At 43.5% G+C, this 25,778-nt stretch overlaps 1 protein-coding gene across 1 annotated transcript in view; it reads left to right on the top strand.

Moving 5' to 3' along the window:
* prdm16 (PR domain containing 16) overlaps nt 1–25,778 on the top strand; it is a 722,475-nt gene that overhangs the window by 562,269 nt on the left and 134,428 nt on the right. Inside the window, exon 3 of the mRNA XM_078425753.1 lies at nt 10,562–10,696. Within this exon, the coding sequence (XP_078281879.1) occupies nt 10,562–10,696 (135 nt within the window). The remainder of the gene's footprint in view (nt 1–10,561; nt 10,697–25,778) is intronic.

The following is a 25,778-nucleotide window of genomic DNA, read 5'->3' as shown; positions in this document are numbered from 1 at the left end:
CCTGGAATGTGGTAAACAGAATTACACAATACTGCAAATGTGGCTCTACCAAAGTTTATACATTCACAGCATGACCTCCCAACTTTTATATTCAATGCTCCCACTAATAAAGGCATCTATACCATTTGCCTTCTTTACCACTCCATCAACTAGCATTGCCACCTCCAGGGAATTATGTACTTGCACCCCATAGGGAGCATCCCTTGTGAAATTCACCATTACTTTCCAAATGCTAACACTGTCTTTGGTCAACTGAGAAGATCATGAATTCAGACCTGGCAGAAAGCAGGTGATCAACAGGAACCCTATGCTAACTGTGTGCTTCTGAGACCTAGATCCCAGGACCAGGAAAGACATCAGCAATGGACCCCAACCCCTCGAGGGTGGGAAGACACACCAGCAATGGAGACCTAGACGCCCGGCATGGAGGAAACACCAGCAATACTGAGCTGCCTTATCTGATTTCTTAAGTTCGGCTCCACCACCTGTTTTGCTGTTTACTCACCTGGGTGAAACGTATGGGATGGTGCTCTGCTGCGTCCTTTGCCATGCATATCACTGGTGAAATCAGTGTTGTAGTTCACTGTTGAGTTCGGGTATTGTATGAACACTTTTAGAGAAGATCATCAATTTCATTGTGGTCATTGTGGAAAATATTATCATGAATAAAGATTGACATTGTTCAATCAATTTGAGCTCAATATAGTATGGTCAAAATTGGAGAGATATTGAGAGAGTATTACTCAGCTCTATTTTATAGTGGAGAATTAGAGGAGAATTGCCAGTGTGTCAAGGTTGGGAGGTTGCCATTGTAAGGTCACTTTTGAGATCAGTGTTTGTATTGCAATGTGTTTTGTATGGTCAATTTAGGTCACGGTTGAATTGATCATCATTGTCTGCTGACAATGCATGGGAAGGGATTGTCATTATACACTCATAATGAACACAAGGGGAGCATAGTGGCATAACGATAGATCTACTGCCTTACAGTGGCAGGGACCTGGGTTTGATTCTGACCACAGGTGCTGTCTGCACGCAGTTAGTACATTCTCGCTGTGACCACGTGGGGTTTCTCCGGGTGCTTCGATTTCCACCCATAATTCAAAGATGTACAAGTTTGTAGGTTAATCGGCTTTGGTAAAAAAAAAAAATAATAGTCCCGAGTGCGTGGGATAGTGTTAGTGTATTGCCATAGTGGTGCCATACGATGGCAGCCTCGCCAACAGGCAGTCTCGTCCTTTTCTTCTTTTGTTGTTTTTAGTCTGTTGTTAAATGTATGTTTTAGTGTACCTTTATTTTTGTATTATGTGGGGGGGTGGGGGAAACTTTTAAAAATCTCTTTCCTCGACGGTGATGCGACTTTTGCCATATTGTATTTCCGTCCGCGCTGCGACCTAACATTGTGGAGCTGGCAGTCCCTTTGCTGGGGATCAACTTCGGGAGCTCGTACAGTGGGAGCTTGTGATTCCTTGTCAGGGATTGAGGGGAGCTCCAACCGTGGGAGGCTGTGGAGTTAACATCGTGGAGCTCGCAGTCCCTGGTTAGGGATCGACTTCAGGAGCTCCACCCACGGGAGCTTCAACTGTCCCCATTGCGGGAGCTTCGACCACCCCGATCGCGGGAGCTTCGATTGCCCCGATGCGGGGATCGATCGCTGGCTGCAGGAGCTGCGATCGCCCCGATTGTCCCGACCGCGGGAATAAAGGAGGGAAGAAGATAATACATTATTGCCTTCCATCACAGTACGCTGTGGTGGATGTTTATTTTAATTTTTATGTAGCTGCCTGGCTTGTTGCCTTTTTGGTATGTATGTCAAATCAAATTCCTTGCATGTTTTTACATACTTTGCTAATAAATTAATCACAAACAATACAATACAATATATGGTGATCGCTGGTCGGCGTGGATTTGGTGGGCTGTATATATAGCCTGTTTGGTGGATTTGGTGGGCTGTATATATAGCCTGTTTGGTGGATTTGGTCGGCGTGGATTTGGTGGGCTGTATATATAGCCTGTTTCCACATTGTATCCCTAAACGTCTAAAAGTCTGAAAAGTCGAAATCATCATTCATTGAGAAGGGCAACATTGTATGGTCAGTATCTGGGTAAATTTGTCAAAGGTAAATTTCACTGTGGACTAATGTACTTTCCTGTTTCCTGGACAGAATCCTCCAACTACATATGAATGAGGATTGAAACCTCTTAGGTCTTAGTTCAACGTGCATAAGTAGACACAGAGCCATTGAGCTATTTGAAAGTATACTTTGTTAATTGGCTCCATTATCGGGTGATATTGTCATAGTACTCTTCTGTCCATTGATCCTCAAATCTGTACCCCTTAATTTTGTCAAGAAATTAGGGGCAATGCCATTGCAGATTGAAAGCTCAGTACATTTCACGTAGATTACAAGCATGCAAATTTTAACCACAATTATACACAGCTGAGAATCTGAGTTCACTTCTCAATGGAAGGCATCAGACAAAGGCCATGTGATTCACAGATAGTTAAAAGTCCTGAGTTGCACCTTGATGCAGTCTCAGAGCTGGTATCACACCAACATTCTCAATCAGTTGAGGGGGGAGTAAGGTTCTGGGTAACGCGGCAGTGTGAAGTGGAACACACTATCTTCAGCAGCACGACATGAACATATACCCGGTAAGGATTTCATATCTGGTTATTATCAGCTCTTCCTCTGGCTTTTTCCTATTTCTTCAGAATGATTTGAATTAACTCAACTGTTTATTGATATCCAATTCTGTATCTACCCCACCCTCCAGAAGATACAAAAATAATGATTTTTGAATTATTGAAACAAACAGATTAATTTTAAAGTTGTGTAGGAAGGTACTGCAGACGTTGGTTTCCACTGACGATAGGCACAAAAAGCTGGAGTAACTCAGCCGGTCAGGGGAGTAACTCAGCCGGTCAGGGGAGTAACTCAGCCGGTCAGGGGAGTAACTCAGCGGGTCAGGGGAGTAACTCAGCCGGTCAGGGGAGTAACTCAGCGGGTCAGGGGAGTAACTCAGCCGGTCAGGGGAGTAACTCAGCCGGTCAGGGGAGTAACTCAGCCGGTCAGGGGAGTAACTCAGCCGGTCAGGGGAGTAACTCAGCCGGTCAGGGGAGTAACTCAGCCGGTCAGGCAGCATCTCTGGAAAACAGGAATAGGTGACGTTTCGGGTCGAGATCCTTGGGTAAATGGGTCCCTTTCAGAATGGCAGGCAGTGACTAATGGGGTACCGCAAGGCTCGGTGTGGGACTGCAGCTATTTACAATATATATTAATGACTTGGATGAAGGGATTAAAAGTAACATTAGCAAATTTGCAGATGACACAAAGCAGGGTGGCAGTGTGAACTGTGAGGGAGATGCTATGAGGTTGCAGGGTGACTTGGACAGGTTGTGTGAGTGGGCGGATGCATGGCAGATGCAGTTTAATGTGGAAAAGTGTGAGGATAGGAATAGGTGGTAAGAATAGGAAAACAGATTATTATCTGAATGGTGCCAAGTTAGGAAAAGGGGACGTACAACGAGATCTGGGTGTCCTAGTGCATCAGTCACTGAAAGGAAGCATGCAGGTACAGCAGGCAGTGAAGAAAGCCAATGGAATGTTGGCCTTCATAACAAGAGGATTTGAGTATAGGAGCAAAGAGGTCCTTCTACAGTTGTACAGGGCCCTAGTGAGACCACACCTGGAGTACTGTGTGCAGTTTTGGTCTCCAGATTTGAGGAAGACTTGCTATTGAGGGCATGCAGCATAGGTTTACTAGGTTAATGCCCGGAATGGCGGGACTGTCGTATGTTGAAAGACTGGAGTGACTAGGCTTGTATACACTGGAATTTAGAAGGATGAGAGGGGATCTTATTGAAACATATAAGATTATTAAGGGGTTGGACACGTTAGAGGCAGGAAACATGTTCCCAATGTTGGGGGAGTCCAGAACCAGGGGCCACAGTTTAAGAATAAGGGGTAGGCCATTTAGAACAGAGATGAGGAAATTTTTTTTCAGTCAGAGAGTTGTAAATCTGTGGAATTCTCTGCCTCAGAAGGCAGTGGAGGCCAGTTCTCTGAATGCTTTCAAGAGAGATCTAGATAGAGCTCTTAAGGATGGCGGAGTCAGGGGGTATGGGGAGAAGGCAGGAATGGGGTACTGATTGGGAATGATCAGCCATGATCACATTGAATGGTGGTGCTGGCTCGAAGGGCCGAATGGCCTCCTCCTGCACTTATTGTCTATTGTCTATTGTCTATTTATTCTGCACCACATTAAAAGGTTTTTAGCCACTCAATGTATAATGGTGTGCTCAACTCACAAGGAATTAACATTCCACCCAATGAATTGCAAGTTGATGGAATGGATCCTACAAAGGAATTGAATGCTACCCTGGTATGAATCCAAAATTAATCTTAGGAGGGATAGAGCAAATAGAAAATAGAGAAAGAATTGAGAAATTCTGGATAAAAGTGCCAAACTTTCCAGATTTCTGGTTTCACCAGAAAATGTACCGAATCATGAAATGTAACCATTTTAAAGCTTATTTTACAATTTATATTTTAGATTGCCTAAAATTGAGTTGTATTGATTGTACATACATTTGTACTGTCTAATTATCTCAATGTGACTGATTTCTTTAAATTGCATTTGGAGTACAGTGCCTGTTATAATGTAATCAAAAAGCTAACATTCTACCAGGCTGTTACTCTGGTTATTAATTTGCAGTAGTTTGGAGATTTATTTCACCAAATCTCAACAGTATCTCAGCAACTAAATTTCCAACTCTATTATAAAGAAAGGTATTTTTTTCAAAACAAGGCAAAGATCACATTGATCCAAAATGGTAAAGGAGGACCATTTTGTCTGAAGAAGGGTCTTGACCCAAAACTTTGCCCATTCCTTCTCTGCAGAGAGGCTACCTGAGTAACTCCAGCATTTTGTGTCTACCTTAACATTTTGCCTTTTGTACGTATTGCCAAGTAATTGCATCAGAATTTGTTTAAGAATTGGTTTAAGTATTTGAACCTGTTATAAAAGTTTGGAACCTGCTTTAAAACAAGATGTGAATTCAGCAGCAGAGTGCAACAATCAAAACATTCTCCTTCTCACTTCATTTGAATGAAAATCTGAGCCTGCTTAAAATTCAACCTATAATATTTTATTCCTGTTTTCAGTTGTCACAAGTGCGGTAGTGAGTCTTTATTCTTGGTGGAAAGACAGTAGGTGCTGCCTGACTAAATAGATTTGTTATAACTCAAAAACTTAATCCAAAAGGCACTAAGGTGTAAAAATATTTATTATAATGCTTCTAACAATTTTTTTAAAAATCGGATTGTGAAAAGAAATTTGAAAGAGTAAACAGAGAGAAATAAGATTCACGAACAGGAGGGTTGATATATTTGAAGGTAACTAGAGAGCAGTCCTGAACTACTGTCCTTCGATTATCTTTGGACTATTTTTGGATTATCTTTGGGCCCCTGGACTATCTTTGATCGGACTTTGGTGGCTTTACCTTGCACTAAACGTTATTCCGTTAACATGTGTCTGTACACTACAAATGGCTCAATTGTAATCATGTATTGTCTTTCCGCTGACTGGTTAGCAAGCAGCAAAACCTTTCGTCTGTACCTCGGTACACGTACAATAAACTAAACTGAATTTATTGGCAAAAGCAACAGTCTCATTCACGTACACACATCCTCGCTGGTGTGTACGTAATCAAGCCTGCACATTTAGAGTAGTGCAGCATCACTAATGTCAGCTTCTACATAAGGTGTTATACTAAACCCTATCCTCTGATCAACAAAGCAAATCTCCAACTATTTGAAGAGCACAAAATGTTGAAGATATTGTAGTTGAAAGAGGAGGTGGGATTGATGGGAGTGATGGCGGAGAGATGCCGAGAACATTAAGGGAAGGGGCAATATCAGATGTGGAAAAGACAGAATCAGGGAAGATGCAGTGACCTGGAAGGAAGGGACAGTAACGATGGTGGAGATGACAAGGGCATTGATTGGGGGGCAGTGTCATGTATGTGATCAGATAAGGAACCTAGTTAGTTTAGTTTAGGTTTAGTTTAGTAATACAGTGCAGAAACAGGCCCTATGGCCCACCGAGTCCACGCTGACCAGTGATCCCCGCACACTAACTCTATCCTACACACACAAGGGACAGTTTTACAATTATACCAAGCCAAATAACCTACAAACCTGCACGTCTTTGGAGCGTGGGAGGAAACCGAGGATCTCAGAGAAAGCTCACGCAGTCAAAGGAGAACGTACAAACTGTGTACAGACAGCACCCGTAGTCAGGATGGAACCTGGGTCTCTGGTGCTGTGAGGCAGCAGCTCTACCACTGTGCCTCCACACTGTTTGGGGGTAGCGGTAGTGGTTTGAGACAAACCATAATGCGGGAGATTAGTTGAAGGGGGGATGCTTGATGTTAGCTAACACCAAGCAAAATCTTTCAAGAATACCTGTGGGAAAGTTGATTACTCAGAATCTGCCAGAGATTGATGGTCTAAGTAGAGTTGATGGCCTTTAAATACAACTGAAGCAGTCCTCACCTTTCACTGTGGTCTGTTTCAGTGTGAGTGGCACACACATTCACACCCATTGATGCCCAATTGCAATTTGCAATTCAGGTGCGGATTGAACCTTTTTTGGTGTCACTGTACATGTTAAGCTTCCTGCACACACATGAAGCATGTGTCTGGGAACACATTTGGAAAGGCGCGCAGGTTTTAGATTACATCCCTTCAGGTAGTGTATAAAAACCAGCTGAAGAAGAACCTCGAGCCTAATACGCCTTTAGCACCATGGAGCCTAAAATCACATCCTGGCACACTGAAGTGAGAAATGAACACACACAGCTTTCTGATTCAAAGGCAAGAGGGCCAGCCGCTGAGCCAAGGCTAACATTTCAGTCTGAAGAGCTGGGAGCAGGTCAACTGTTTACTTTCTTGACCAAGTGTAATCCCACTCTGCCAAAGGGAAGGATTGGGGAAAGAAAGGGAAATTCCTCCATAAAGAGTGAAACTTTTTGGCTTTGAAGCTATGTGGGGTTCACGTACAAAGAACGGGAACCAATTGTTCACAGGCAGGCAGTGGGACATGTGAGCATTCAGATTTGAAAATGTACCTAATAGCGGGTAAAATGATATTTGTGAACACTACGATACGACACATGGGGCCTAGTGGAATCAAGGGATATGGGGAGAAGGCAGGCACGGGTTACTGATTGTGGATGATCAGCCATGATCACAATGAATGGCTGTGTTGGCTTGAAGGGCCAAATGGCCTCCTTTTGCACCTATTTTCTATGTTTCTATGTTTCTAAATGAATGTATGTACAGCCTCCGAGAATGTCAGGAAGTATTTTTGCACAGTTTTGGTTTTGTATATATTTTAATTCCGAATTAGGTTTATTTTGATTTAAAAAATACCCAATAGCATCTAATTATTTAGAACATTCCCATTCTATTCATCACCAAATGAGTTACTAAAAAACAGATCATAAGATTGACTTTTTAGCATGCACACTATTATTAGTTCACTATCACTTCAAAGACTTCTAAACTCCTTGTCAGTTTGATGTTGTTTGGAGATGTGTGGACCAGTCCTCTGTTCTTTCATCCAACCCACTTCACGTGCCCGCCAACCAGCGAGTTGCGAGGCAACTATTTCTTGGAAACAATTTGGAGGCAGGTTATTTTTTTAAAAGAACTCTCCGCTATAAATCATTCTGATTTTATTTGCTAAGTGAGGAGCTGGAAATATTTGAACTCCCCAGTGCAGGGAGTCAATGTTTAGAGTCAATGACTAATCACTTTGTGCACAGTCGGGGATTCCAGCCCTTAAACTAGATTATAGCAATAATTTGCAGATTGGTTTCAGATGAAGCACTCTACAGAGCTTTGCATGTAGCTGACCGAGGAAGCATTCTTTTACTTGTCCTTGTTGTTCACCTGCACCCACACACCCTGATGCAGACCTGGTGCTATTTTAGCATTGTTGGCCATTCAGATCCATGGGACATATCGGGAGAGTCTGATCCCACAATTTGTGTCTTCTGGCCCTTCTTTCTCCTCCCTCCCAAAATAAAGCTTCAGGCCATTGGCAAGATGCTTTGGGCAGCGTGACTGAGAAATTCAGCAGGCAAATTACAACATCCAGCGAGTGCAGAAGCTGCATAAACTGGGCGGCGATCAGATACAGAATCAGAATCGTCATGGATTGGAAACCGTCTCCATCAGAGCAAAGTCATTTTCAAGTTTGGTAAAAACTAAAGGAGCATTCATAAAGTTATTGAAGGTACCAAAATGAGTCTTTGCTTGAAATTGCTTTCATCATTTAGTGTAATACAGCAAATCAACATTGCATTTGCCTGTGGTACAGAAAATGAAGTGGCAGGAAAGGTTAATTAGGTTAAAACAGGTAATGTCGGAACTTTGCAGGTAGGCTAGGCAAAAACAAGGAGAGAGCACTAACATTTTATATTTAATAAGCCTATTAGCAGCCTTTTGAAGCTCGGAGGGTAGTGAAATGTTGGCTCCAAGGTGAATATATGGTAAGCAGATGGAAACTTTTATGAAAAAGTGTTTCCTTTACTAATTAAGGGATTCATATTCCAAAAGACAAAGGAGTTCAGTTCCCCATAGATTCTTCTGTACAGTGTTTCATGAGTTGAATATGATGAACCAACCCTGAACACTGATTGTATCAAAATAATTCTCTCATAGTATCATTTTATATTTGGATACAAAAGAGTTTTTCAGAGTGGTCCCAATTGTACTTAAGACGCGCCACAAATATTTACGCAAGGAAGTACAAAAGTTTGATCATTGTTGGATCATTACTTGTTGACCTTAGCTACAAGTTGAGTAAAAGTGCTATATATTATATCCTTGAAATAGCAAGGGAAAAGAAAATCATCCCGGTGACTATTCTCAATTGCCGTCCAGAAGTTTGTGGTAAAAGTGAATGTCTGGGATTATGTGACCATGATCTCCACTAATATTCAACAATCTGACATTTGCCTTTATATTTTATGCTTTAAGATTGCTTTGTTTGGGGCGGTTGCCCTATGTGTGGAGTTTGTACACTCTCCCTGTGGCTGCGAGGGTTTCCTACGGCTTCCTCCCACATCCCAAAGACATGAGGGTTTGTGGGTAAATTGGTTTCCGTAAATTGCCCCTTGTGTGTAGGGAGTGGATGAGAAAGAGGGACAACATAGAACTCGTGTGAACCGGTTCGGTGTAATGGTTGGTGTGGACTCGGTGGGCCTGTTTCCATGCTTTATCTTTAAACTATGAAGCCTATTTAGACAGCCAGCACCCAAGGAAACTACGTGAGGTGTGGAGAGAAATTTAGCAAGTGAAAACATTGTGCATCCAACTAACTGTGAGAATAGAATAAACACTTGTTACTGAAACCTCCACTTGTGGCCATGGTGTGAAAACTGGAAATGTTTGTGACGAAGTGCGGCAACTTTTCTTGTGCAGTAATATCTGCTGGTTGACCTGCAGATTAGGTCATGCATGCAGACCAGAACTCTTGAGTGAAGCCCACGATGTAACGATGCCACACATTACAGCAGGGGAGTGCAATGGGAGCAAGATCTGGCTGAATAATATCCTCAATGTTGTAATTGAGGTTAGCATTTTACAAATTGCCTTCCACGTTGCACCATTGGTTTGCTCACATATGGAGAAAATCTTACATTCTCACAAATTAAGTAGACTTTAAGTTTATACATTAACCCTTTCGAGTTGCAACAAAAAATGGAAATGGAGAAGCTGGAGAAATATTCCAGGTCCATCAGATGGTGTAGATAATAAAGATGCCTTTGTAAATTGTGTGAAACTGTTTCTTTGGGCCCTCGACAAAAAATTAATACATGATATCCTTGGGTAAGAAGGAACTGCAGATGCTAGTTTACACCGAAGATAGATACAAAATGCTGGAGTAACTCTGGAGTAATGCTGGAGGCTGCATCTCTGAAGAGAAGAAATGGGTGACAATGGACAATAGACAATCAGTGGAGGAGTAGGCCATTCGGCCACTTCGAGCCAGGTCAAGACCCTTCTTCAGGCCTGAAGAAGGGTCTCGACCCAAAAGGTCACCCATTCCTTGTCTCCAGAGATGCAGCCTGTCCTACTGAGTTACTCCATTTTGTGTCTATCTTACATGTGATTTTCCAGGTTGTGTAGGAAAATAACTGCAGATGTGGGTACAAATCGAAGGTATCACAAAATTCTGGAGTAACTCAGCGGGTCAGGCAACATCTTTGGAGAGAAGGAAAGGGTGACGTTTCAGGGTCGAGACCCTTCTTCAGACTGAAGAAGGGTCTCGACCTGAAACGTCACCCATTCCTTCTCTCCAGAGATGCTGCCTGTCCTGCTGAGTTACTCCAGCATTTAGTGATACCTGTGATTTTCCAGCATTTTTTAAGCTTGTTTTTTCCAGATAGGGATTACAGTTTCTCTTTTTTACAGAATCAAGAAACAGCTGGTTTACCACCTGAGAATTCTAGATGGTACAAATATTTTGTTCTGTTATTTTGCAGATTGTTGATGAGCTGGGGAATTTAAAATTCTGCATTGATGCGAGCCAGGCTGGAAGCGGGAACTGGCTGAAGTACATATGCTCAGCGCACTCCTACAATCATCAGAATTTAGTAGCGTGTCAGATTAATGACCAGGTGAGTTGCCTTCATGGCACTGATTCCTCAATCCTGTTCTGAAGCAATTCCTTTTGATAGAACTCCATGTATAAAAGTAGATGCAACTGTCTGAAAATAACTTTACAATAACAACGCAACACAAGATCAGACACTTTTAAATCAAAGATTAAATGTGCAACTCAGCAAAGTGATGGGTGTTGGCAGTATTAGGTGCTAATGCACTCTCCTCTTACGTTTTCTTCCCTCATTTTCTCACTGGTGAATATTATGTGTGTGTTATCTAACCCTGCTGTAAAATAAATCTAACTGCAACATCTTGTATAAATATATTTTTAATTCATTTGTAAGCCTATACGTGGGTCTGAAAATCACGAGGCCCCTGGTGAAAAGAAACACTCTTTCAAAACGATTGCAGAATACTCCTCATTATTTTGCAGTATCAACATAACAGTAAATTATTAAATTGATTGAATGAAATACGTGGCACACAATCCTAAATCTAATTAAACATATTTCTTGATCTAGCTTCATTTCCACTTAAAAAGGCTCGTCAATTTTTGAGACGCCTCTATCTTAATGCTCTCATCATTGTTAACCTGTAAGCATGTTGTACTATCTAGAAACATGCAATCTCGACGCAGTCATACGGGCCTGCAACTTTAACCCTGCCTCTCTATGCAGTCTCAACCAGAACAAACTTTCTTGTATGGGCAAGAAAGTTCAAATCACTGCCCAATGACAGCTTGCAAATCCCAAATGCTGGATATTAATGCACAAACCACAGGGCAAGGATGTTTAACAACTGCAATTTGTCATGTTGTCCTTCGGTGTGGTGGAGTTGACAGAATCTGCAGCTTTCAAAATGGCTGGTTTTAGAACTGTTGACTTGTTAGAACAAAGTACAGCCCTTGGCCCATGATGTCTGTGCTGACCATGTTGCCAAATTAAACTAACACGATCTGCCTGTACATATCCCTCCATTCTCTGCATGTTCATGTGCCTGTCCAAATGTCTCGTCAACCTCACTTCCCCCGGCAGCACCTTCCAGGCACTCATCACCCGAACTTAAAACAGTGCCAAGCAACTTTTCTTTTAAACTTTCTCCCTCTCACCTGAAAGCCATGCCTTCCAGTCTTTATCATTACCTCCCTGGGAAATGCTCTATCTACCCTATGTATGCCTCTCATAATTTCATATCCTTCTATCAGATCTCCCCTCAACCTCAGACGCTCCAGAGTAAACAATCGTGGTATGTCCAATTAGCTCTTCCTATAGCTAATACTCTCTAATCCAGGCAACATCCTGGTAACCCTCATATGCTTCCTCTCCAACGCCTCCAATCCTTCCTGTAATGGGGTGACCAAAGCTGCACACAATAGTCCAAATGCAGCCTCACCAATGTTTTATACAGCTGCAACGTGACTTACTGTCTGTTATATTCAATGCTCCAACTGATGAAGGCATGCCTTATTACCACCATATCTACTTACATTATACACTTACAGGTAGCTATGGATTTACACCCCAAGATCCCTCCATACATCTGTGTTCCTTAGGTGACCTTCCATTGACTGTATAAATTTAATTTCCTAAATTATAGCAGGTCACACTTATCAGGATTAATCTCCATCTGTCACTTCTCTGCCCATTCCCAAACTGATCTATATGCTATTGTATTCTTTGGCAACTTTCCTCACCAACCTCAACTCCACTTTTTGTGTCAGTGAGAGGGTAAATTATGCATCACTTTTTGACTTGCATGAAGTTATTGGATATTATAGATTTACACTTCAGAATTGCTTTCAAATCTTCACTTACGAAACTTCGTGCTCAGTATTTTTGTAGAAGATAAAAAGTCTTGGACTGCATTTGTCAACAACTTTAATCTCACCACTCTTAAGAAATGGAGAGTCGAAAACAAAAGGTATTTTACAACACACCTGATTTTACTCTTTATCAAACTCAACAAATATGTGGTGTAAAGCCAACTTTCCAGGCCTTGTGAGTTTAAAGGGCAGTCAGTTGGAACTATCTGTTATTTCTAACTGTGAGGTGTACACCTCATAGAATGTATCACTGGATCACAGGAGGTCCATGATAATGTCAGACTTTTGTCTTCCTATTCACATTCCATATTTGCTGATTTATTTTAATAGTATGGGCAGAGGGGAGACACAGACCCTACAGCACATACCAGTGGCCCTATCCCACTAACTAAGGAACAGTATAAAACTAATATGTTGGATGGCTCTACGCTGGTAAAGAACTCCCGTAAACCCCACCTTTATTATAACCATTGAGTAATTGGTGAAGGCCAAAAGCCTTCATGTCTACCCTGACTGCAGATGCAGTGATTGCTATTTTGGCTAGGCAGTCAGGGAAGGGTTTAGCCATTACACTATAATACAATACAATACAATACAATATATCTTTATTGTCATTGTACAGGGGTACAACGAGATTGGGAATGCGCCTCCCATATGATGCAATAAATTAATTAGCTAGTCAGTATTAATTTAAACAACCCAATGAAACAAATTGGAATTACTGGGGTATATCAGAGCACAAGAAAACACCAATGGATGGAAGGTGTAGGAAAGAGCTGCAGATGCTGGTTTACACCAAAGATAGACACAAAACGTTGGAGTAACACCGAGTCAGGCAGCATCTCTGGAGAAAAGGAATAGATTATGTTTTGGGTTTGAGATGGAAGAGTCTGAAGAAAGGCCTCGGCCCGAAACATCACCTATTCCTTTTCTCTCGAGATGCTGCCTGACCCGCTGAGTTACTCCAGAATTTTGTGTCTATCTTCGATGGATGGAAGGTGAGATGGACAGAGACAGTAGCAGTGGAACAAGCCTGAGAGAAGACCTGCTAAACTCTGGGTTGCAATAAAATGATTTGATCTCATTGCAACACCTGTGTAAATATTGCAAATCCTGTTGGCTATTTTTGAAGCTGCATCAGTTGTAATTTTCTTCTTTCAGCATTGTAATGCTCCCTTCATTTTAATAAACGGTGGCCCCCACATTTAAAATAAAAGTAAAACATTTTGGAAAACACAGCCAACACAACCTGTCGAGGGCCCCACATTTCCTGGATTATCATTGCTTTTTGCATATATTCCATTCATTTCTCCTAAGTACCATCTATATCTCTTGTTCCCCTCTCCCCTGAGTCTCAGTCTGACGAAGGGTCTCCACCCAAAACATCACCTATTCCTTTTCTCCAAAGATGCTGCCTGACCCGCTGAGTTACTCCTGCATTTTGTAAACCTCTCTGTGTAGGAAGGAACTGCAAATGCTGGTTTAAAGGGAAGTTAGACACAAAATGCTGGGGTAACTCAGTGGGACAGGCGGCATCACTAGAGAGAAGGAATGGGTGACGTTCCGTGTCGAGACCCTTTTTCATCATAGATGAGGCCCTCACATGTGTCTCCTCGGTATCCCATAGCTCCGTTTTTGGTCCCCCTCCCCCTAGTCGCAACAGGGTCAGAGTCCCCCTGGTCAATAGACAATAGACAATAGACAATAGGTGCAGGAGGAGGCCATTCGGCCCTTCGAGCCAGCACCGCCATTCAATGTGATCATGGCTGATCATTCTTAATTCAGTACCCCGTTCCTGCCTTCTCCCCATACCCCCTGAGTCCTCACGTTCCACCCCATCAGCCGTCACGTACAACACATAATGCTCCGACATTTCCACCACCTCCAACGGGATCCCACCACTAGTCACATCTTCCCATCACCACCCTTTTCCGCCTTCCGCAGAGACCGTTCCCTCCGCAACTCCCTGGTTAACTCATCCCTTCCCACCCAAACCCCCCCCCCCTCCCCAGGTACCTTCCCCTGCAACCGCAGGAGATGCAACACCTGTCCCTATACCTCCTCCCTCGACTCTGTCCAGGGACCTCGACAGTCCTTTCAGGTTAGGCAAAGGTTCACTTGCACCTCCTCCAACCTCATTTACTGTATCCATTGTTCAAGATCTGGACTCTTATATATCGGCGCGACCAAACGTAGACTGGGCGATCATTTCACGGAACACCTACGTTCAGTCCGCTTGGACCTACCTGATCTCCCGGTTGCTGGATACTTTAATTCCCCTTCCTATTCCCACACAGACCTTTTTGTCCTAGGCCTCCTCCGTTGTCAGAGTGAGGTTAAACGCAAATTGGATGAACTGCATCTCATATTCTGCTTGGGCAGCTTACAGCCCAGCCCTATGTATATTGATTTCTCTAACCTCAAGTAACCCCTGCATTCTCTCTCGCTCTCCATCCTTCCCCCACCCAAACCTTTCGTTCTCACCGAGCCACAGCCACAAATGACCTGTTTCCTTTATCATTGTTACTCTTTTTCATATCTTTCATTCATTTGTTCTATGTCTCTCTACATCATCGTCTATATCTCTTGTTCATATTTAACGATAGTGGAGCCAGGGGGTATGGGGAGAAGGCAGGAACAGGGTACTGATTGTGAATGATCAGCCATGATCACATTGGGCGGCACGGTAGCGCAGCGGTAGAGTTGCTGCTTTACAGCGAATGCAGCGCCGGAGACTCAGGTTCGATCCTGACTACGGGTGCTGCACTGTAAGGAGTTTGTACGTTCTCCCCGTGACCTGCGTGGGTTTTCTCCGAGATCTTCGGTTTCCTCCCACACTCCAAAGACGTACAGGTATGTAGGTTAATTGGCTGGGTAGATGTAAAAATTGTCCCTAGTGGGTGTAGGATAGTGTTAATGTACGGGGATCACTGGGCGGCACGGACTTGGAGGGCCGAAAAGGCCTGTTTCCGGCTGTATATATATGATATGATATGATTGAATGGTGGTGCTGGCTTGAAGGGCCGAATGGCATACGCCTGCTCCTATTGTCTATTGTCTATTGTTTCCCTTTCTCATGACTTTCAGTCTGAAGAAGGGTCTCGACCCGAAACGTCACCCATTTCTTCTCTCCAGAGATGCTGCCTGTTCCGCTGAGTTGCTCCAGCATTGTGTGTCTCTCTTCCCTCTGTTGCCCTTGCAGGACCACTGCAAATTGTCCTGTTGAGAGAACAAAACATAGATGTAATGAGGTGTTCCGTGTTTACGCAGTTCCCAAGCATAGGATGCTGTATCTGCAACGTGCAAACAAGAGCTGCATTGAATGGATCGTGTGATTTGAAAAATATGAACATTTACACAAAAGTTCCCCTGAGGATTCAAGCCCATTAAAACTCCATCATTGGGATTTTTATTATTTATGTAGGAATTAAGGGAAGAGGAAACCTGATTTCATGCTGGAAGGTGTAGCCAAGAAAGCTGGGCAACAAGGCAGCTCAGTTCAGCAGCCACTGAGAGTTGCACAGTGTTTGACTACCTCACTGGCTGAGTTGCTGGTGGAAGCGGCTTCATCTGCGCCTGGTAGTGGGGGCCACTGAGCCTCACCCTGGGGGTCGGGCAGGCCCTTCGGCCCCTCTAAAGGTGCATGTAGAAACTACCTGCGAGAGGGAGGGAGGGAGGGGGCGGTAGGAATGCCTGGGCCCTGTGGCTCCTGATGAAGGTACATTGGAGAAACTACCGGGGGGGAGGGGGGGGAGGGGGGTGGGGGGGTGAATGGGGGTCCTGAGAAGGAAGGGAACCCACTTCCTTCAACAATTAACAACCGGAAAAGTTTTATTGGGAGCCTTTTGTGCAAACGTGATGTGGGACCCAGCTCCTGCCCCGTTCAGGCTTAGCTTGGTGAACAGCTGTAACCAAGCAAGCACATGGGAGATTGAGTTCCGAGCCTTTAGACTTCTCATGGTAACATCATCGATAGCGACTAACGGCTTCAAAGGGTTCATTTGATATCAGCCGGTGGTCATTGTCTCAATTGTTTTTGACATGATCTGTATCCCCACCCCCCCTCCCTGGTCTCAGTAATTGTGTTGCTGGACACGACAGTAAAAATGTTGCCCCGGCACATACACACTTGCACTTGCACATTTATCGTCACTTTATATCCCTGGGCCAGACGACAAGGAGTCGGTGTAATCCAGTGACAATGATGAATGTAACATCTGCTGCAGAGTTGTGCGGGATCTGGGTGCTCTTCTGAAGTGAGGGCTCCTCAAGGCCAGCCAGCTGGAAGCTATGAATAGGTCTGTGTGCGAGGTAGCTGTCAGCCCGCAATGATTGATAACTCACAACTATAAAGTAAAGATCAGAGCCTTCCAATTCACACTGCACATCCACAGGGTCCGAGACCACGGCATCATACTTTAATATTCCCTCAAACAGACGTTTAAAGTGCTTATTCAACCAGAGGAAATCTTGGTCTTGAATTACCGCCATTTGCTTAAATTGCATTAAAGCTGAAATGATTCCCTTGCAAAAAAATAGCGTTTGGACTTCCCATTCGTTTTTGTATTTTGATTGACTCGCAATTTGCATTTTAATCAAGTGATTTTCAACCAAAACTTGTTAATTTATGAAAACCTACATATATTAATATCGTGTTACACATTCCCCTGCTTGTTTTAAATCGTTCCAAAGTGGCCTGAAATATTTTGCAATGTTAGGGACACGATATAAATGTATTTTGTTGTTGTTAATCAAGTTTCTCTAACTAGTAATTCAGTTGCTGTTTATGATGAGCCAAACAATAAGAGAGTGAGCTGATTGCATAATCAAAATGTATTAAAATATCAGAAATAGATTTGTATATTACGCAGGCTCAAATGATGTGCATGTCCCTTAGGAACATTAGTCAGTGTCACCTCAGAGAATCTGACAAGACATGAGAATCTGTAGTTTTGTTGCCTTACTAATGTGTGTTTTCAGCTGTGACAACAGTTTTTCACATTGACACTGACACTAGGAGCCTGCAACTCAGTGGATGGAAACAGGAGTTCCGTAGCCTATTGGTGTATGCAGGGAATTCCCAGCGGTTATCAGTATAGTCAGAAAATCCCACTGTGCTCCAGTGTTTACGGGAGATCCAGGAATGATTCCAGGAATGAGTGGGCTAGCACATGATGAGCGTTTGACAGCACTGGGCCTGTACTCGCTGGAGTTTAGAAGGTTGAGGGGGGGACCTCATTGAAACTTACAGACTAATGAAAGGCATAGACAGAGTGGATGTGGAAAGGATGTTTCCACTGGTGGGGGAGTCTAGGACCAGAGGTCACAGCCTCAGAATTAAACGGCGCTCTTTTAGAAAGAGGGTGAGGAGTGACTTCTTTAGTCAGAGGGTGGTTAATCTGTGGAACTCATTGCCACAGAGGGCTGTGGAGGCCAAGTCAGTGGACATTTTTAAGGCAGAGAGAGACAAATTCTTTATTAGAACGGGTTTCAAGAGTTATAGGTTGAAGGCAAGAAAATAGAAATAGGAGGCAGAGATCAGCCATGATTGAATGGTGGAGTGGATTTGATGGGCCGAATGGCCTAATTCTACTCCTATAACTTGTGAACTTGTGAATAGGGTTTGCAAATTTCCAGGGGTTACCCCGTAGAGAAAGATTTACAGATTGGTATCCAGAGCAATGGTGGCATTTAATTTAATCTGACACAGATCAGTGTCTGTTTTTTCTTTGAAGTGTCATGGAATGTTCACTATGTTAAAGGGAGAGTGGGGGAGAAACCTGAGCTCTCCGGTATACCTGCACTTTCAATTACTGAGTATACCCAGTGTGATTGTTGATGCTTTATTGTACAAGGCACTGCTGTGTGTGGAGAGTTTCTGCCTTCAATGAGAGGAGTTCCATCTACAGCTTCACCTCTGGTTATTTGCTTTTGGAAGCAGCAATGTGAAGGAACCAACATCAAGGGAAGAGTAATTGCACATCCTCTGTGTCCCCTCTGAGTCACATCCCCTGTATAGAGGTCTGAGCCATTCTCGATCAGCCTCTCTGGGTGAGATGTTGGTGGAAGTGGCTTCAGACATACCCGAGAGAGGGGGACAAGGAAAAGTCTGGGAACTGTAGACCAGTGAGCCTAGCATCTGTGGAAGGCAGATGCTGGGCAGTATTTTAAGCGCCAAAATATATATGTGCATTTGGATAGACGGGGAGGTTATGGATAATCAGCTTGGCTTTGTACGTGGTAGATTATGTTTTTTTTAAGTAACTGAACAGGTTGACGAGGATGTTGTTTATATGGACCTGCAGGGGATATTTGACAAGGCTTCACATGGAAGGCTGCTCTGGAAGGTCAAGCTGCAGGGGATATGGGGAGAGCTAGCCAACCCAATAGAAAATTGGTTTCATGGAAGAAAGCAGAGGGTGATGATGGAAGGTTGTTTTTCCAGACTGCAGGCTTGTGACAAGCGGTGGGTGGCAGGGAGTGGTGCTTGGTTTATATCACCGATTTGGGTGAGAATGTGCACGGCCTGATTAGTAAGTTAGCAGATGATGAGGGGTGACACACTGAGTCTTTTACCCAGAGTAGGGAGAATCAAGAACCAGAGGACATAGGAGAAACATTTAATAGAAACCTGAGGTGCAACTTTTGCACACAGTGTATGGAAAGAGCTGCCAGTGGAAGTAGTTGAGGCAGATACTATAGTAACATCCCCCTTGAAAGATGTGGCGTCTTGGTCAGTATAGGCTAGTAGGGTTGAAGGGGCTGTTTCTGTGCTGTATGACTCTATGACTACTCAACATTTCTACTCATTGAGTGTGTAAGTCATCACACAAAGAATACCTCAGACTATGCTGCGCATTGTATGTGCTTCCGGCTGATGCAGCAGAGCTACAAATGCCTGAGCAGACACTTTAGTGGTTAGAAATCCAACTTTGCAGTTGAGGAGATCTCAGAGGTTAAGTATGGACATGTCATGATTCACCCTATTGTAGAAGTGGTGTACGATAGAGTCATACAACCACAGAGCCCAGAAACAACATCTTGGGCCCACTGTGTCTGCATTCACATCAACAACCAAGCAGTCATCTACTCCAAGCCAACTCTCTCCCTGGTGGAGGACACCTGTATGGTCACAGGGAGAATGCAAATTCCATAAGGAAATCACTCAAGGTCAAGGTGAAGGTCAAGGTCAAGCCCATTGTCTCTGGAGCTGTGAGCCGGGAGCACAAGTTCCTGCATCATTGTGTCTCCCTGTAAGAACAAATGAACTGGACGGACAAATGCTTTGCTGTTTTTCTGTGTAAAAGCATGATGAGCAATTCCATCACTCTTCAACTACTGTTCTTAATATGCATAGAAACATAGAAACATAGAAAATAGGTGCAGGAGTAGGCCATTCGGCCCTTCGAGCCTGCACCGCCATTCAATATGATCATGGCTGATCATTCAGCTCAGTAGCCTGTACCTGCCTTCTCTCCATACCCTCTGATCCCTTTAGCAAAAAGGGCCACATCTAACTCCCTCTTAAATATAGCCAATGAACTGGCCTCAACTACCTTCTGTGGCAGAGAATTCCACAGACTCACCACTCTCTGTGTGAAGAAATGTTTTCTCATCTCGGTCCTAAAAGACTTCCCCCTTATCCTTAAGCTGTGACCCCTGGTTCTGGACTTCCCCAACATCGGGAACAATCTTCCCGCATCTAGCCTTTCCAACCCCTTAAGAATTTTATATGTTTCTATAAGATCCCCCCTCAGTCTTCTAAATTCCAGCGAGTACAAGCCCAGTCTATCCAGTCTTTCCTCATATGTAAGTACCGCCATCCCAGGGATCAATCTGGTGAACCTTCTCTGTACTCCCTCTAAGGCAAGTACGTCTTTCCTCAGGTTAGGAGACCAAAACTGCACACAGTACTCCAGGTGCGGTCTCACCAAGGCCCAGTACAACTGCAGCAGAACCTCCCTGCTCCTAAACTCAAATCCTCTTGCTATGAATGCCAACATACCATTCGCTTTCTTCACTGCCTGCTGCACCTGCATGCTTGCTTTCAATGACTGATGCACCATGACACCCAGGTCACGTTGCATCTCCCCTTCTCCCAATCGGTCACCATTCAGGTAATACTCTGCTTTCCTGTTCTTGCCGCCAAAGTGGATAACCTCACATTTATCCACATTATATTGCATCTGCCATGCATTTGCCCACTCGCCTAATCTATCCAAGTCACTCTGCAGCCTCCTAGCATCCTCCTCGCAGCTAACACTGCCACCCAGCTTCGTGTCATCCGCAAACTTAGAGATGTTGCATTCAATTCCCTCGTCCAAATCATTAATATATACTGTAAATAACTGGGGTCCCAGCACAGAGCCTTGCGGTACCCCACTAGTCACTGCCTGCCATTCCGAAAAGGACCCGTTTATTCCTACTCTTTGCTTCCTGTCCGCCAACCAATTTTCTATCCACCTCAACACTGAACCCTCAATACCGTGTGCTTTAAGTTTGTACACCAATCTCCTATGTGGGACCTTGTTGAAGGCCTTCTGAAAGTCCAGATATAACACATCGACTGGTTCTCCCTTATCCACTCTACTAGTTACATCCTCGAAAAATTCTATAAGATTCGTCAGACATGATTTGCCTTTGGTAAATCCATGCTGACTTTGTCCGATGATTTCACCACTTTCCAAATGTGATGCTATCACATCTTTAATAACTGACTCTAGCATTTCCCCCACTACCGATGTTAGGCTAACTGGTCTATAATTCCCCGTTTTCTCTCTCCCTCCCTTTTTAAAAAGTGGGGTTACATTAGCTACCCTCCAGTCCTCAGGAACTACTCCAGAATCTAAAGAGTTTTGAAAAATTATCACTAATGCATCCACTATTTCTGAGGCTACTTCCTTAAGCACTCTGGGATGCAGCCTATCTGGCCCTGGGGATTTATCTGCCTTTAATCCATTTAATTTACCTAACACCACTTCCCGACTAACCTGGATTTCCCTCAGTTCCTCCATCTCTTTAGACCCCCGGACCTCCGGTCCCCCGCTATTTCCGGCATGGTCTTAAGGTACCAGAACTCAATCTCATGCGCATTATTTTGCACACATAATGAAGCATCTGTTTGTCATGAGCTCCCATATAGCAGAGTAAATGCAAACCAATGGTTCATCTGTGATGGATCAAAGAAAAGAAAGATACCAGGTTTGATGCATTCAGACTGAAAGGCATTAGGACACGTCTAAATCATATTTTAAGAACCAATGTACATCACTTTAAAATATCGCACATTCCCAGTTCTGCAAGGAATAAATGTGTGTGAGATATATTCGAATCAAAGGAGATACAGTCGCTGTTTTTAAAGGACTTTTAACATTCAGTAATGTAAAAATCTGAGACCCATTATTCCATTTACCGCAAAATGCATCTAATGTATTAAATAATATTTTTACTTTGGAGGGAATGTTAAATTTGAAATGCAATTATTTTCAGTGTTTACTTTGTGCAGAATTCCTGCATATAATGACTCAATCTTGAAATTCAGTGCAAACACTGACACACCTTAGGTAGAGAGTCTGGCCAAATAGAGAAACTCACATCGTGGGCCCTTGTGAAAGATAACTTGATCCTAGAAACCCAACAAAAACAACGATCGGTCCAACAATAATCAAAAAAGAATGAAAGAATACCAAGATCTCTGAATGAGTTCACTGCAGACAGAACCCCAAACAGCAGAAAGAGGCAAATGTAAATATCTTGATTATCAACTGAAATTCTCTTGCCGTTCCTGGTTTAAAAACACACACCACTAACAACAGTCTCAACAACTTGCATTTTGTACAAGTGGGAAAACGTTCTCTTGCACTTTATTAGGAAGCATGACAAACATGGACAATGTGATCTATTGTCCACAATTTTCCTAAAACAGATTGATTCCACTTCCTCAACTTCAACCTGCCCTAAGCCTCTGCTGAAAAGAGTTCCTCTGTCACATCCCTGCAATATTGTGTTTCCCACATAGGCCATGTTTTCCTACTCTTCTGGACTTGGAAGGCCAATTAGTCGCCAGTTATTCCAACTCTTCTCCTCTGGGCCTTTGCCAATAAAAACTGGACTGAGTCCACCCAGAGATGATCTCAATGGAGACTTTACCAGCTGGCAGATGGAGAAGAGCAAACCCAGTCATCGGTATGAGCTGAATTCAAACACAGACTTCAAAAAATATTCTTGCTTCTCTACCCAATCCTGTTGGAAAAATATATTCAAATAAATATCTAGGTAAAATGGTCTTTCAACATCCTAAGTATTCTTTTGCTTTGTGGAGTGGCTTGAGAATATCCATTGTGTGACCAGAGACACTGGTGACAATAATGTTCATCTGCATTACAATACCCTCTGTGGCATTTTCCTGGCAATTCTCCTAGCCAATTCACTATTAAACAAATGCCCAGGTTTGTCAATAGTTGAGACTGTTCAAGTGGCTGGCATCCGGTGAAGGTTCTTGGATTTGTTATGTGTGGTGTGTTTAGTAATTCTTCTGTGTCCCTCCTTGACTTCCTGAATCCCATCCCCCCTCCCCCCCCCCCCCCCCCCCAAACAAGAACACTAGTGGACTGAGAGATCTGAGCCCGTGCCACAGAGAAGGTGTGGGAACATGGTCCCCTGACGTCTTTCATTTCTTAACCCTTACTTGTTCACTTCCTGTACTTGCTTCACATTCTCCAGCAGGAGAGTTTGAATCCAACCCCATATCCCACCTTTACTGCTTCAACATACAATGTTAGCACCATGACTCTTTCAATCTTTCCTTCTATAAAATGTGAACCATCCAGACCCAAACAGCGATGAACTCCCAGCATCCTCTTGCTCATACTTTAAAGTGTAAGAAAATAACTGCAGATGCTGGTACAAATCAAAGGTATTTATTTCACAAAATGCTGAGTAACTCAGCAGGTCAGGCAGCATCTCAGGAGAGAAGGAATGGGTGATGTTTCGGGTCGAGACCCTTCTTCAGACTGATGTCAGGGGGGCGGGACAAAGGAAGGATATAGGTGGAGACAGGAAGATAGAGGGAGAACTGGGAAGGGGAGGGGAAGAGAGGGACAGAGGAACTATCTAAAGTTGGAGAAGTCAATGTTCATACCGCTGGGCTGCAAGCTGCCCAAGCAGCACCTCATATTTCAAATGTTAAGAAAGGCACCAGAATTAATGGGACAGAAAGTTTACAAAGCAATAGGAGAGAATAGCCATATGTAATAGGAATCGATGTGGAAGCTGAGATGAGCAAAAGATTAAAAGTACAAATATGAATGCGCGAAGTACAAGTAAAGTGGATGAGCTTGAGGCTCAGTTAGAGATTGGTAGATATGACATTGTGGGGATTACAGAGATGTAGCTGCAGATGGATCGGGACTGGGAACTGGATATTCGGGGTTATACGTCCTATAGAAAGGACAGGCAGGTGGGCAGAGGAGGTGGGGTAGCTCTGTTGGTGAGGGATGAAATTCAGTCAGTCCATTGCGAGGGGTGAGGTAGGGACTGATGATGTAGAGTCACTGTGGAGAGAGTTGAGGAATTGTAAAGGTAAGAAGACACTAATGGGTGTTATCTATAGGCCCCCAAACAGTAGCCCGGATATAGGGTGTAATTTGCAGCAGGAGTTAATACTGGCATGTAACAAAAGTATGGGTATGGGGAGAAGGCAGGAACGGGGTACTGATTGAGAGTGATCAGCCATGATCGCATTGAATGGCGGTACTGGCTCGAAGGGCTGAATGGCCTACTCCTGTACCTATTGTCTATTGTCTATTGTCTATTGTAATGCCACTGTGGTTATGGGGGATTTCAATATGCAGGTAGACTGGGAAAATCAGGTTGGTTCTGGATCCCAAGAAAGGGAGTTTGTAGAGTGCCTCCGAGATGGATTCTTAGAGCAGCTTGTTCTAGAGCCTACCAGAGAGAAGAAGGTAGGCTGGATTTAGTGTTGTCTAATGAACCAGATTTAATAAGGGAACTCAAGGTAAAGGAACCGCTTGGAGGTAGTGACCATAATATGATTAGTTTTAATCTGCAATTTGAGAGGGAGAAGGTTAAACCAGGAATGTCAGTGTTGCAGTTTAACAAAGGGGACTATGAAGGCATGAGAGAGGAGCTGGCCAAGGTCGAATGGAAAATGATCCTAGCAGGAATGACGGTGGAACAGCAATGGCAGGAATTTCTGAGCATAATCCAGCAGATGCAGGATCATTTCATTGCAAAGAGGAAGAAAGATTCTGAGGGGAGTAAGAGGCAACCATGGCTGACAAGGGAAGTTAGGGATGGAATAAAACTAAAAAAAATGATGTATAACATAGCAAAGAGTAGCGGGAAGCCAGAGGATTGGGCAACTTTCAAAGGACAACAGAAGGTAACAAAAAGGGCAATACAGGCTGAAAATATGAGGTACGAAGCAAAGCTGACCAAGAATATAAAGAAGGGGAGTAAAAGCTTCTTTCAGTATGTTAAGAGAAAAAGATTAGTAAAGACAAATGTGGGTCCCTTGAAGACAGAAACGGGTGAAGTTATTATGAGTAACAAGGAAATGGCAGAAGAGTTGAACAGGTACTTCGGATCTGTCTTCACTATGGAAGACACAAACAATCTCCCAGATGTACTAGTGGACAGAGGATCTAGAGAGACAGAGGAACTGAAAGAAATTTGCATTAGGCGAGAAATAGTATTGGGTAGACAGATAGGACTGAAGGCTGATAAATCCCCAGGGCCTGATAGTCTGCATCCCAGGGTACTCAAGGAGATGGCTCTAGAGAATGTGGACGCATTGGTGAGCATTTTCCAATGTTCAATAGATTCAGGATCAGTTCCTGTGGATTAGAGGGTAGCTAATGTTATCCCACTTTTCAAGAAAGGAGCGAGAGAGAAAACGGGGAATTACAGACCAGTTAGCCTGACTTCGGTGGTAGGGAAGATGCTGGAGTCAATTATTAAAGAGGTAATAACGGTGCATTTGGATAGCAGTAAAAGGATTGGTCCAAGTCAGCATGGATCTATGATGGGGAAATCCTGCTTGACTAATCTTCTGGGAATTTTTTGAGGATGTGACAAGTAAAATGGATGAAGGGGAGCCAATGGATGTAATGTATCTAGACTTTCAGAAAGCTTTTGATAAGGTCCCACACGGGAGGTTGGTGAGCAAAATTAGAGCATATGGTATTGGGGGTAGGGTGTTGACATGGATAGAGAATTGGTTGGCAGACAGGAAGCAAAGAGTAGGAATAAAC

This window comes from Rhinoraja longicauda, chromosome 30 (genome assembly GCF_053455715.1).
Source record: "Rhinoraja longicauda isolate Sanriku21f chromosome 30, sRhiLon1.1, whole genome shotgun sequence".
Taxonomy (NCBI): Eukaryota; Metazoa; Chordata; class Chondrichthyes; order Rajiformes; family Arhynchobatidae; genus Rhinoraja; species Rhinoraja longicauda.
This window is presented reverse-complemented; position numbering and strand designations above follow the sequence as displayed.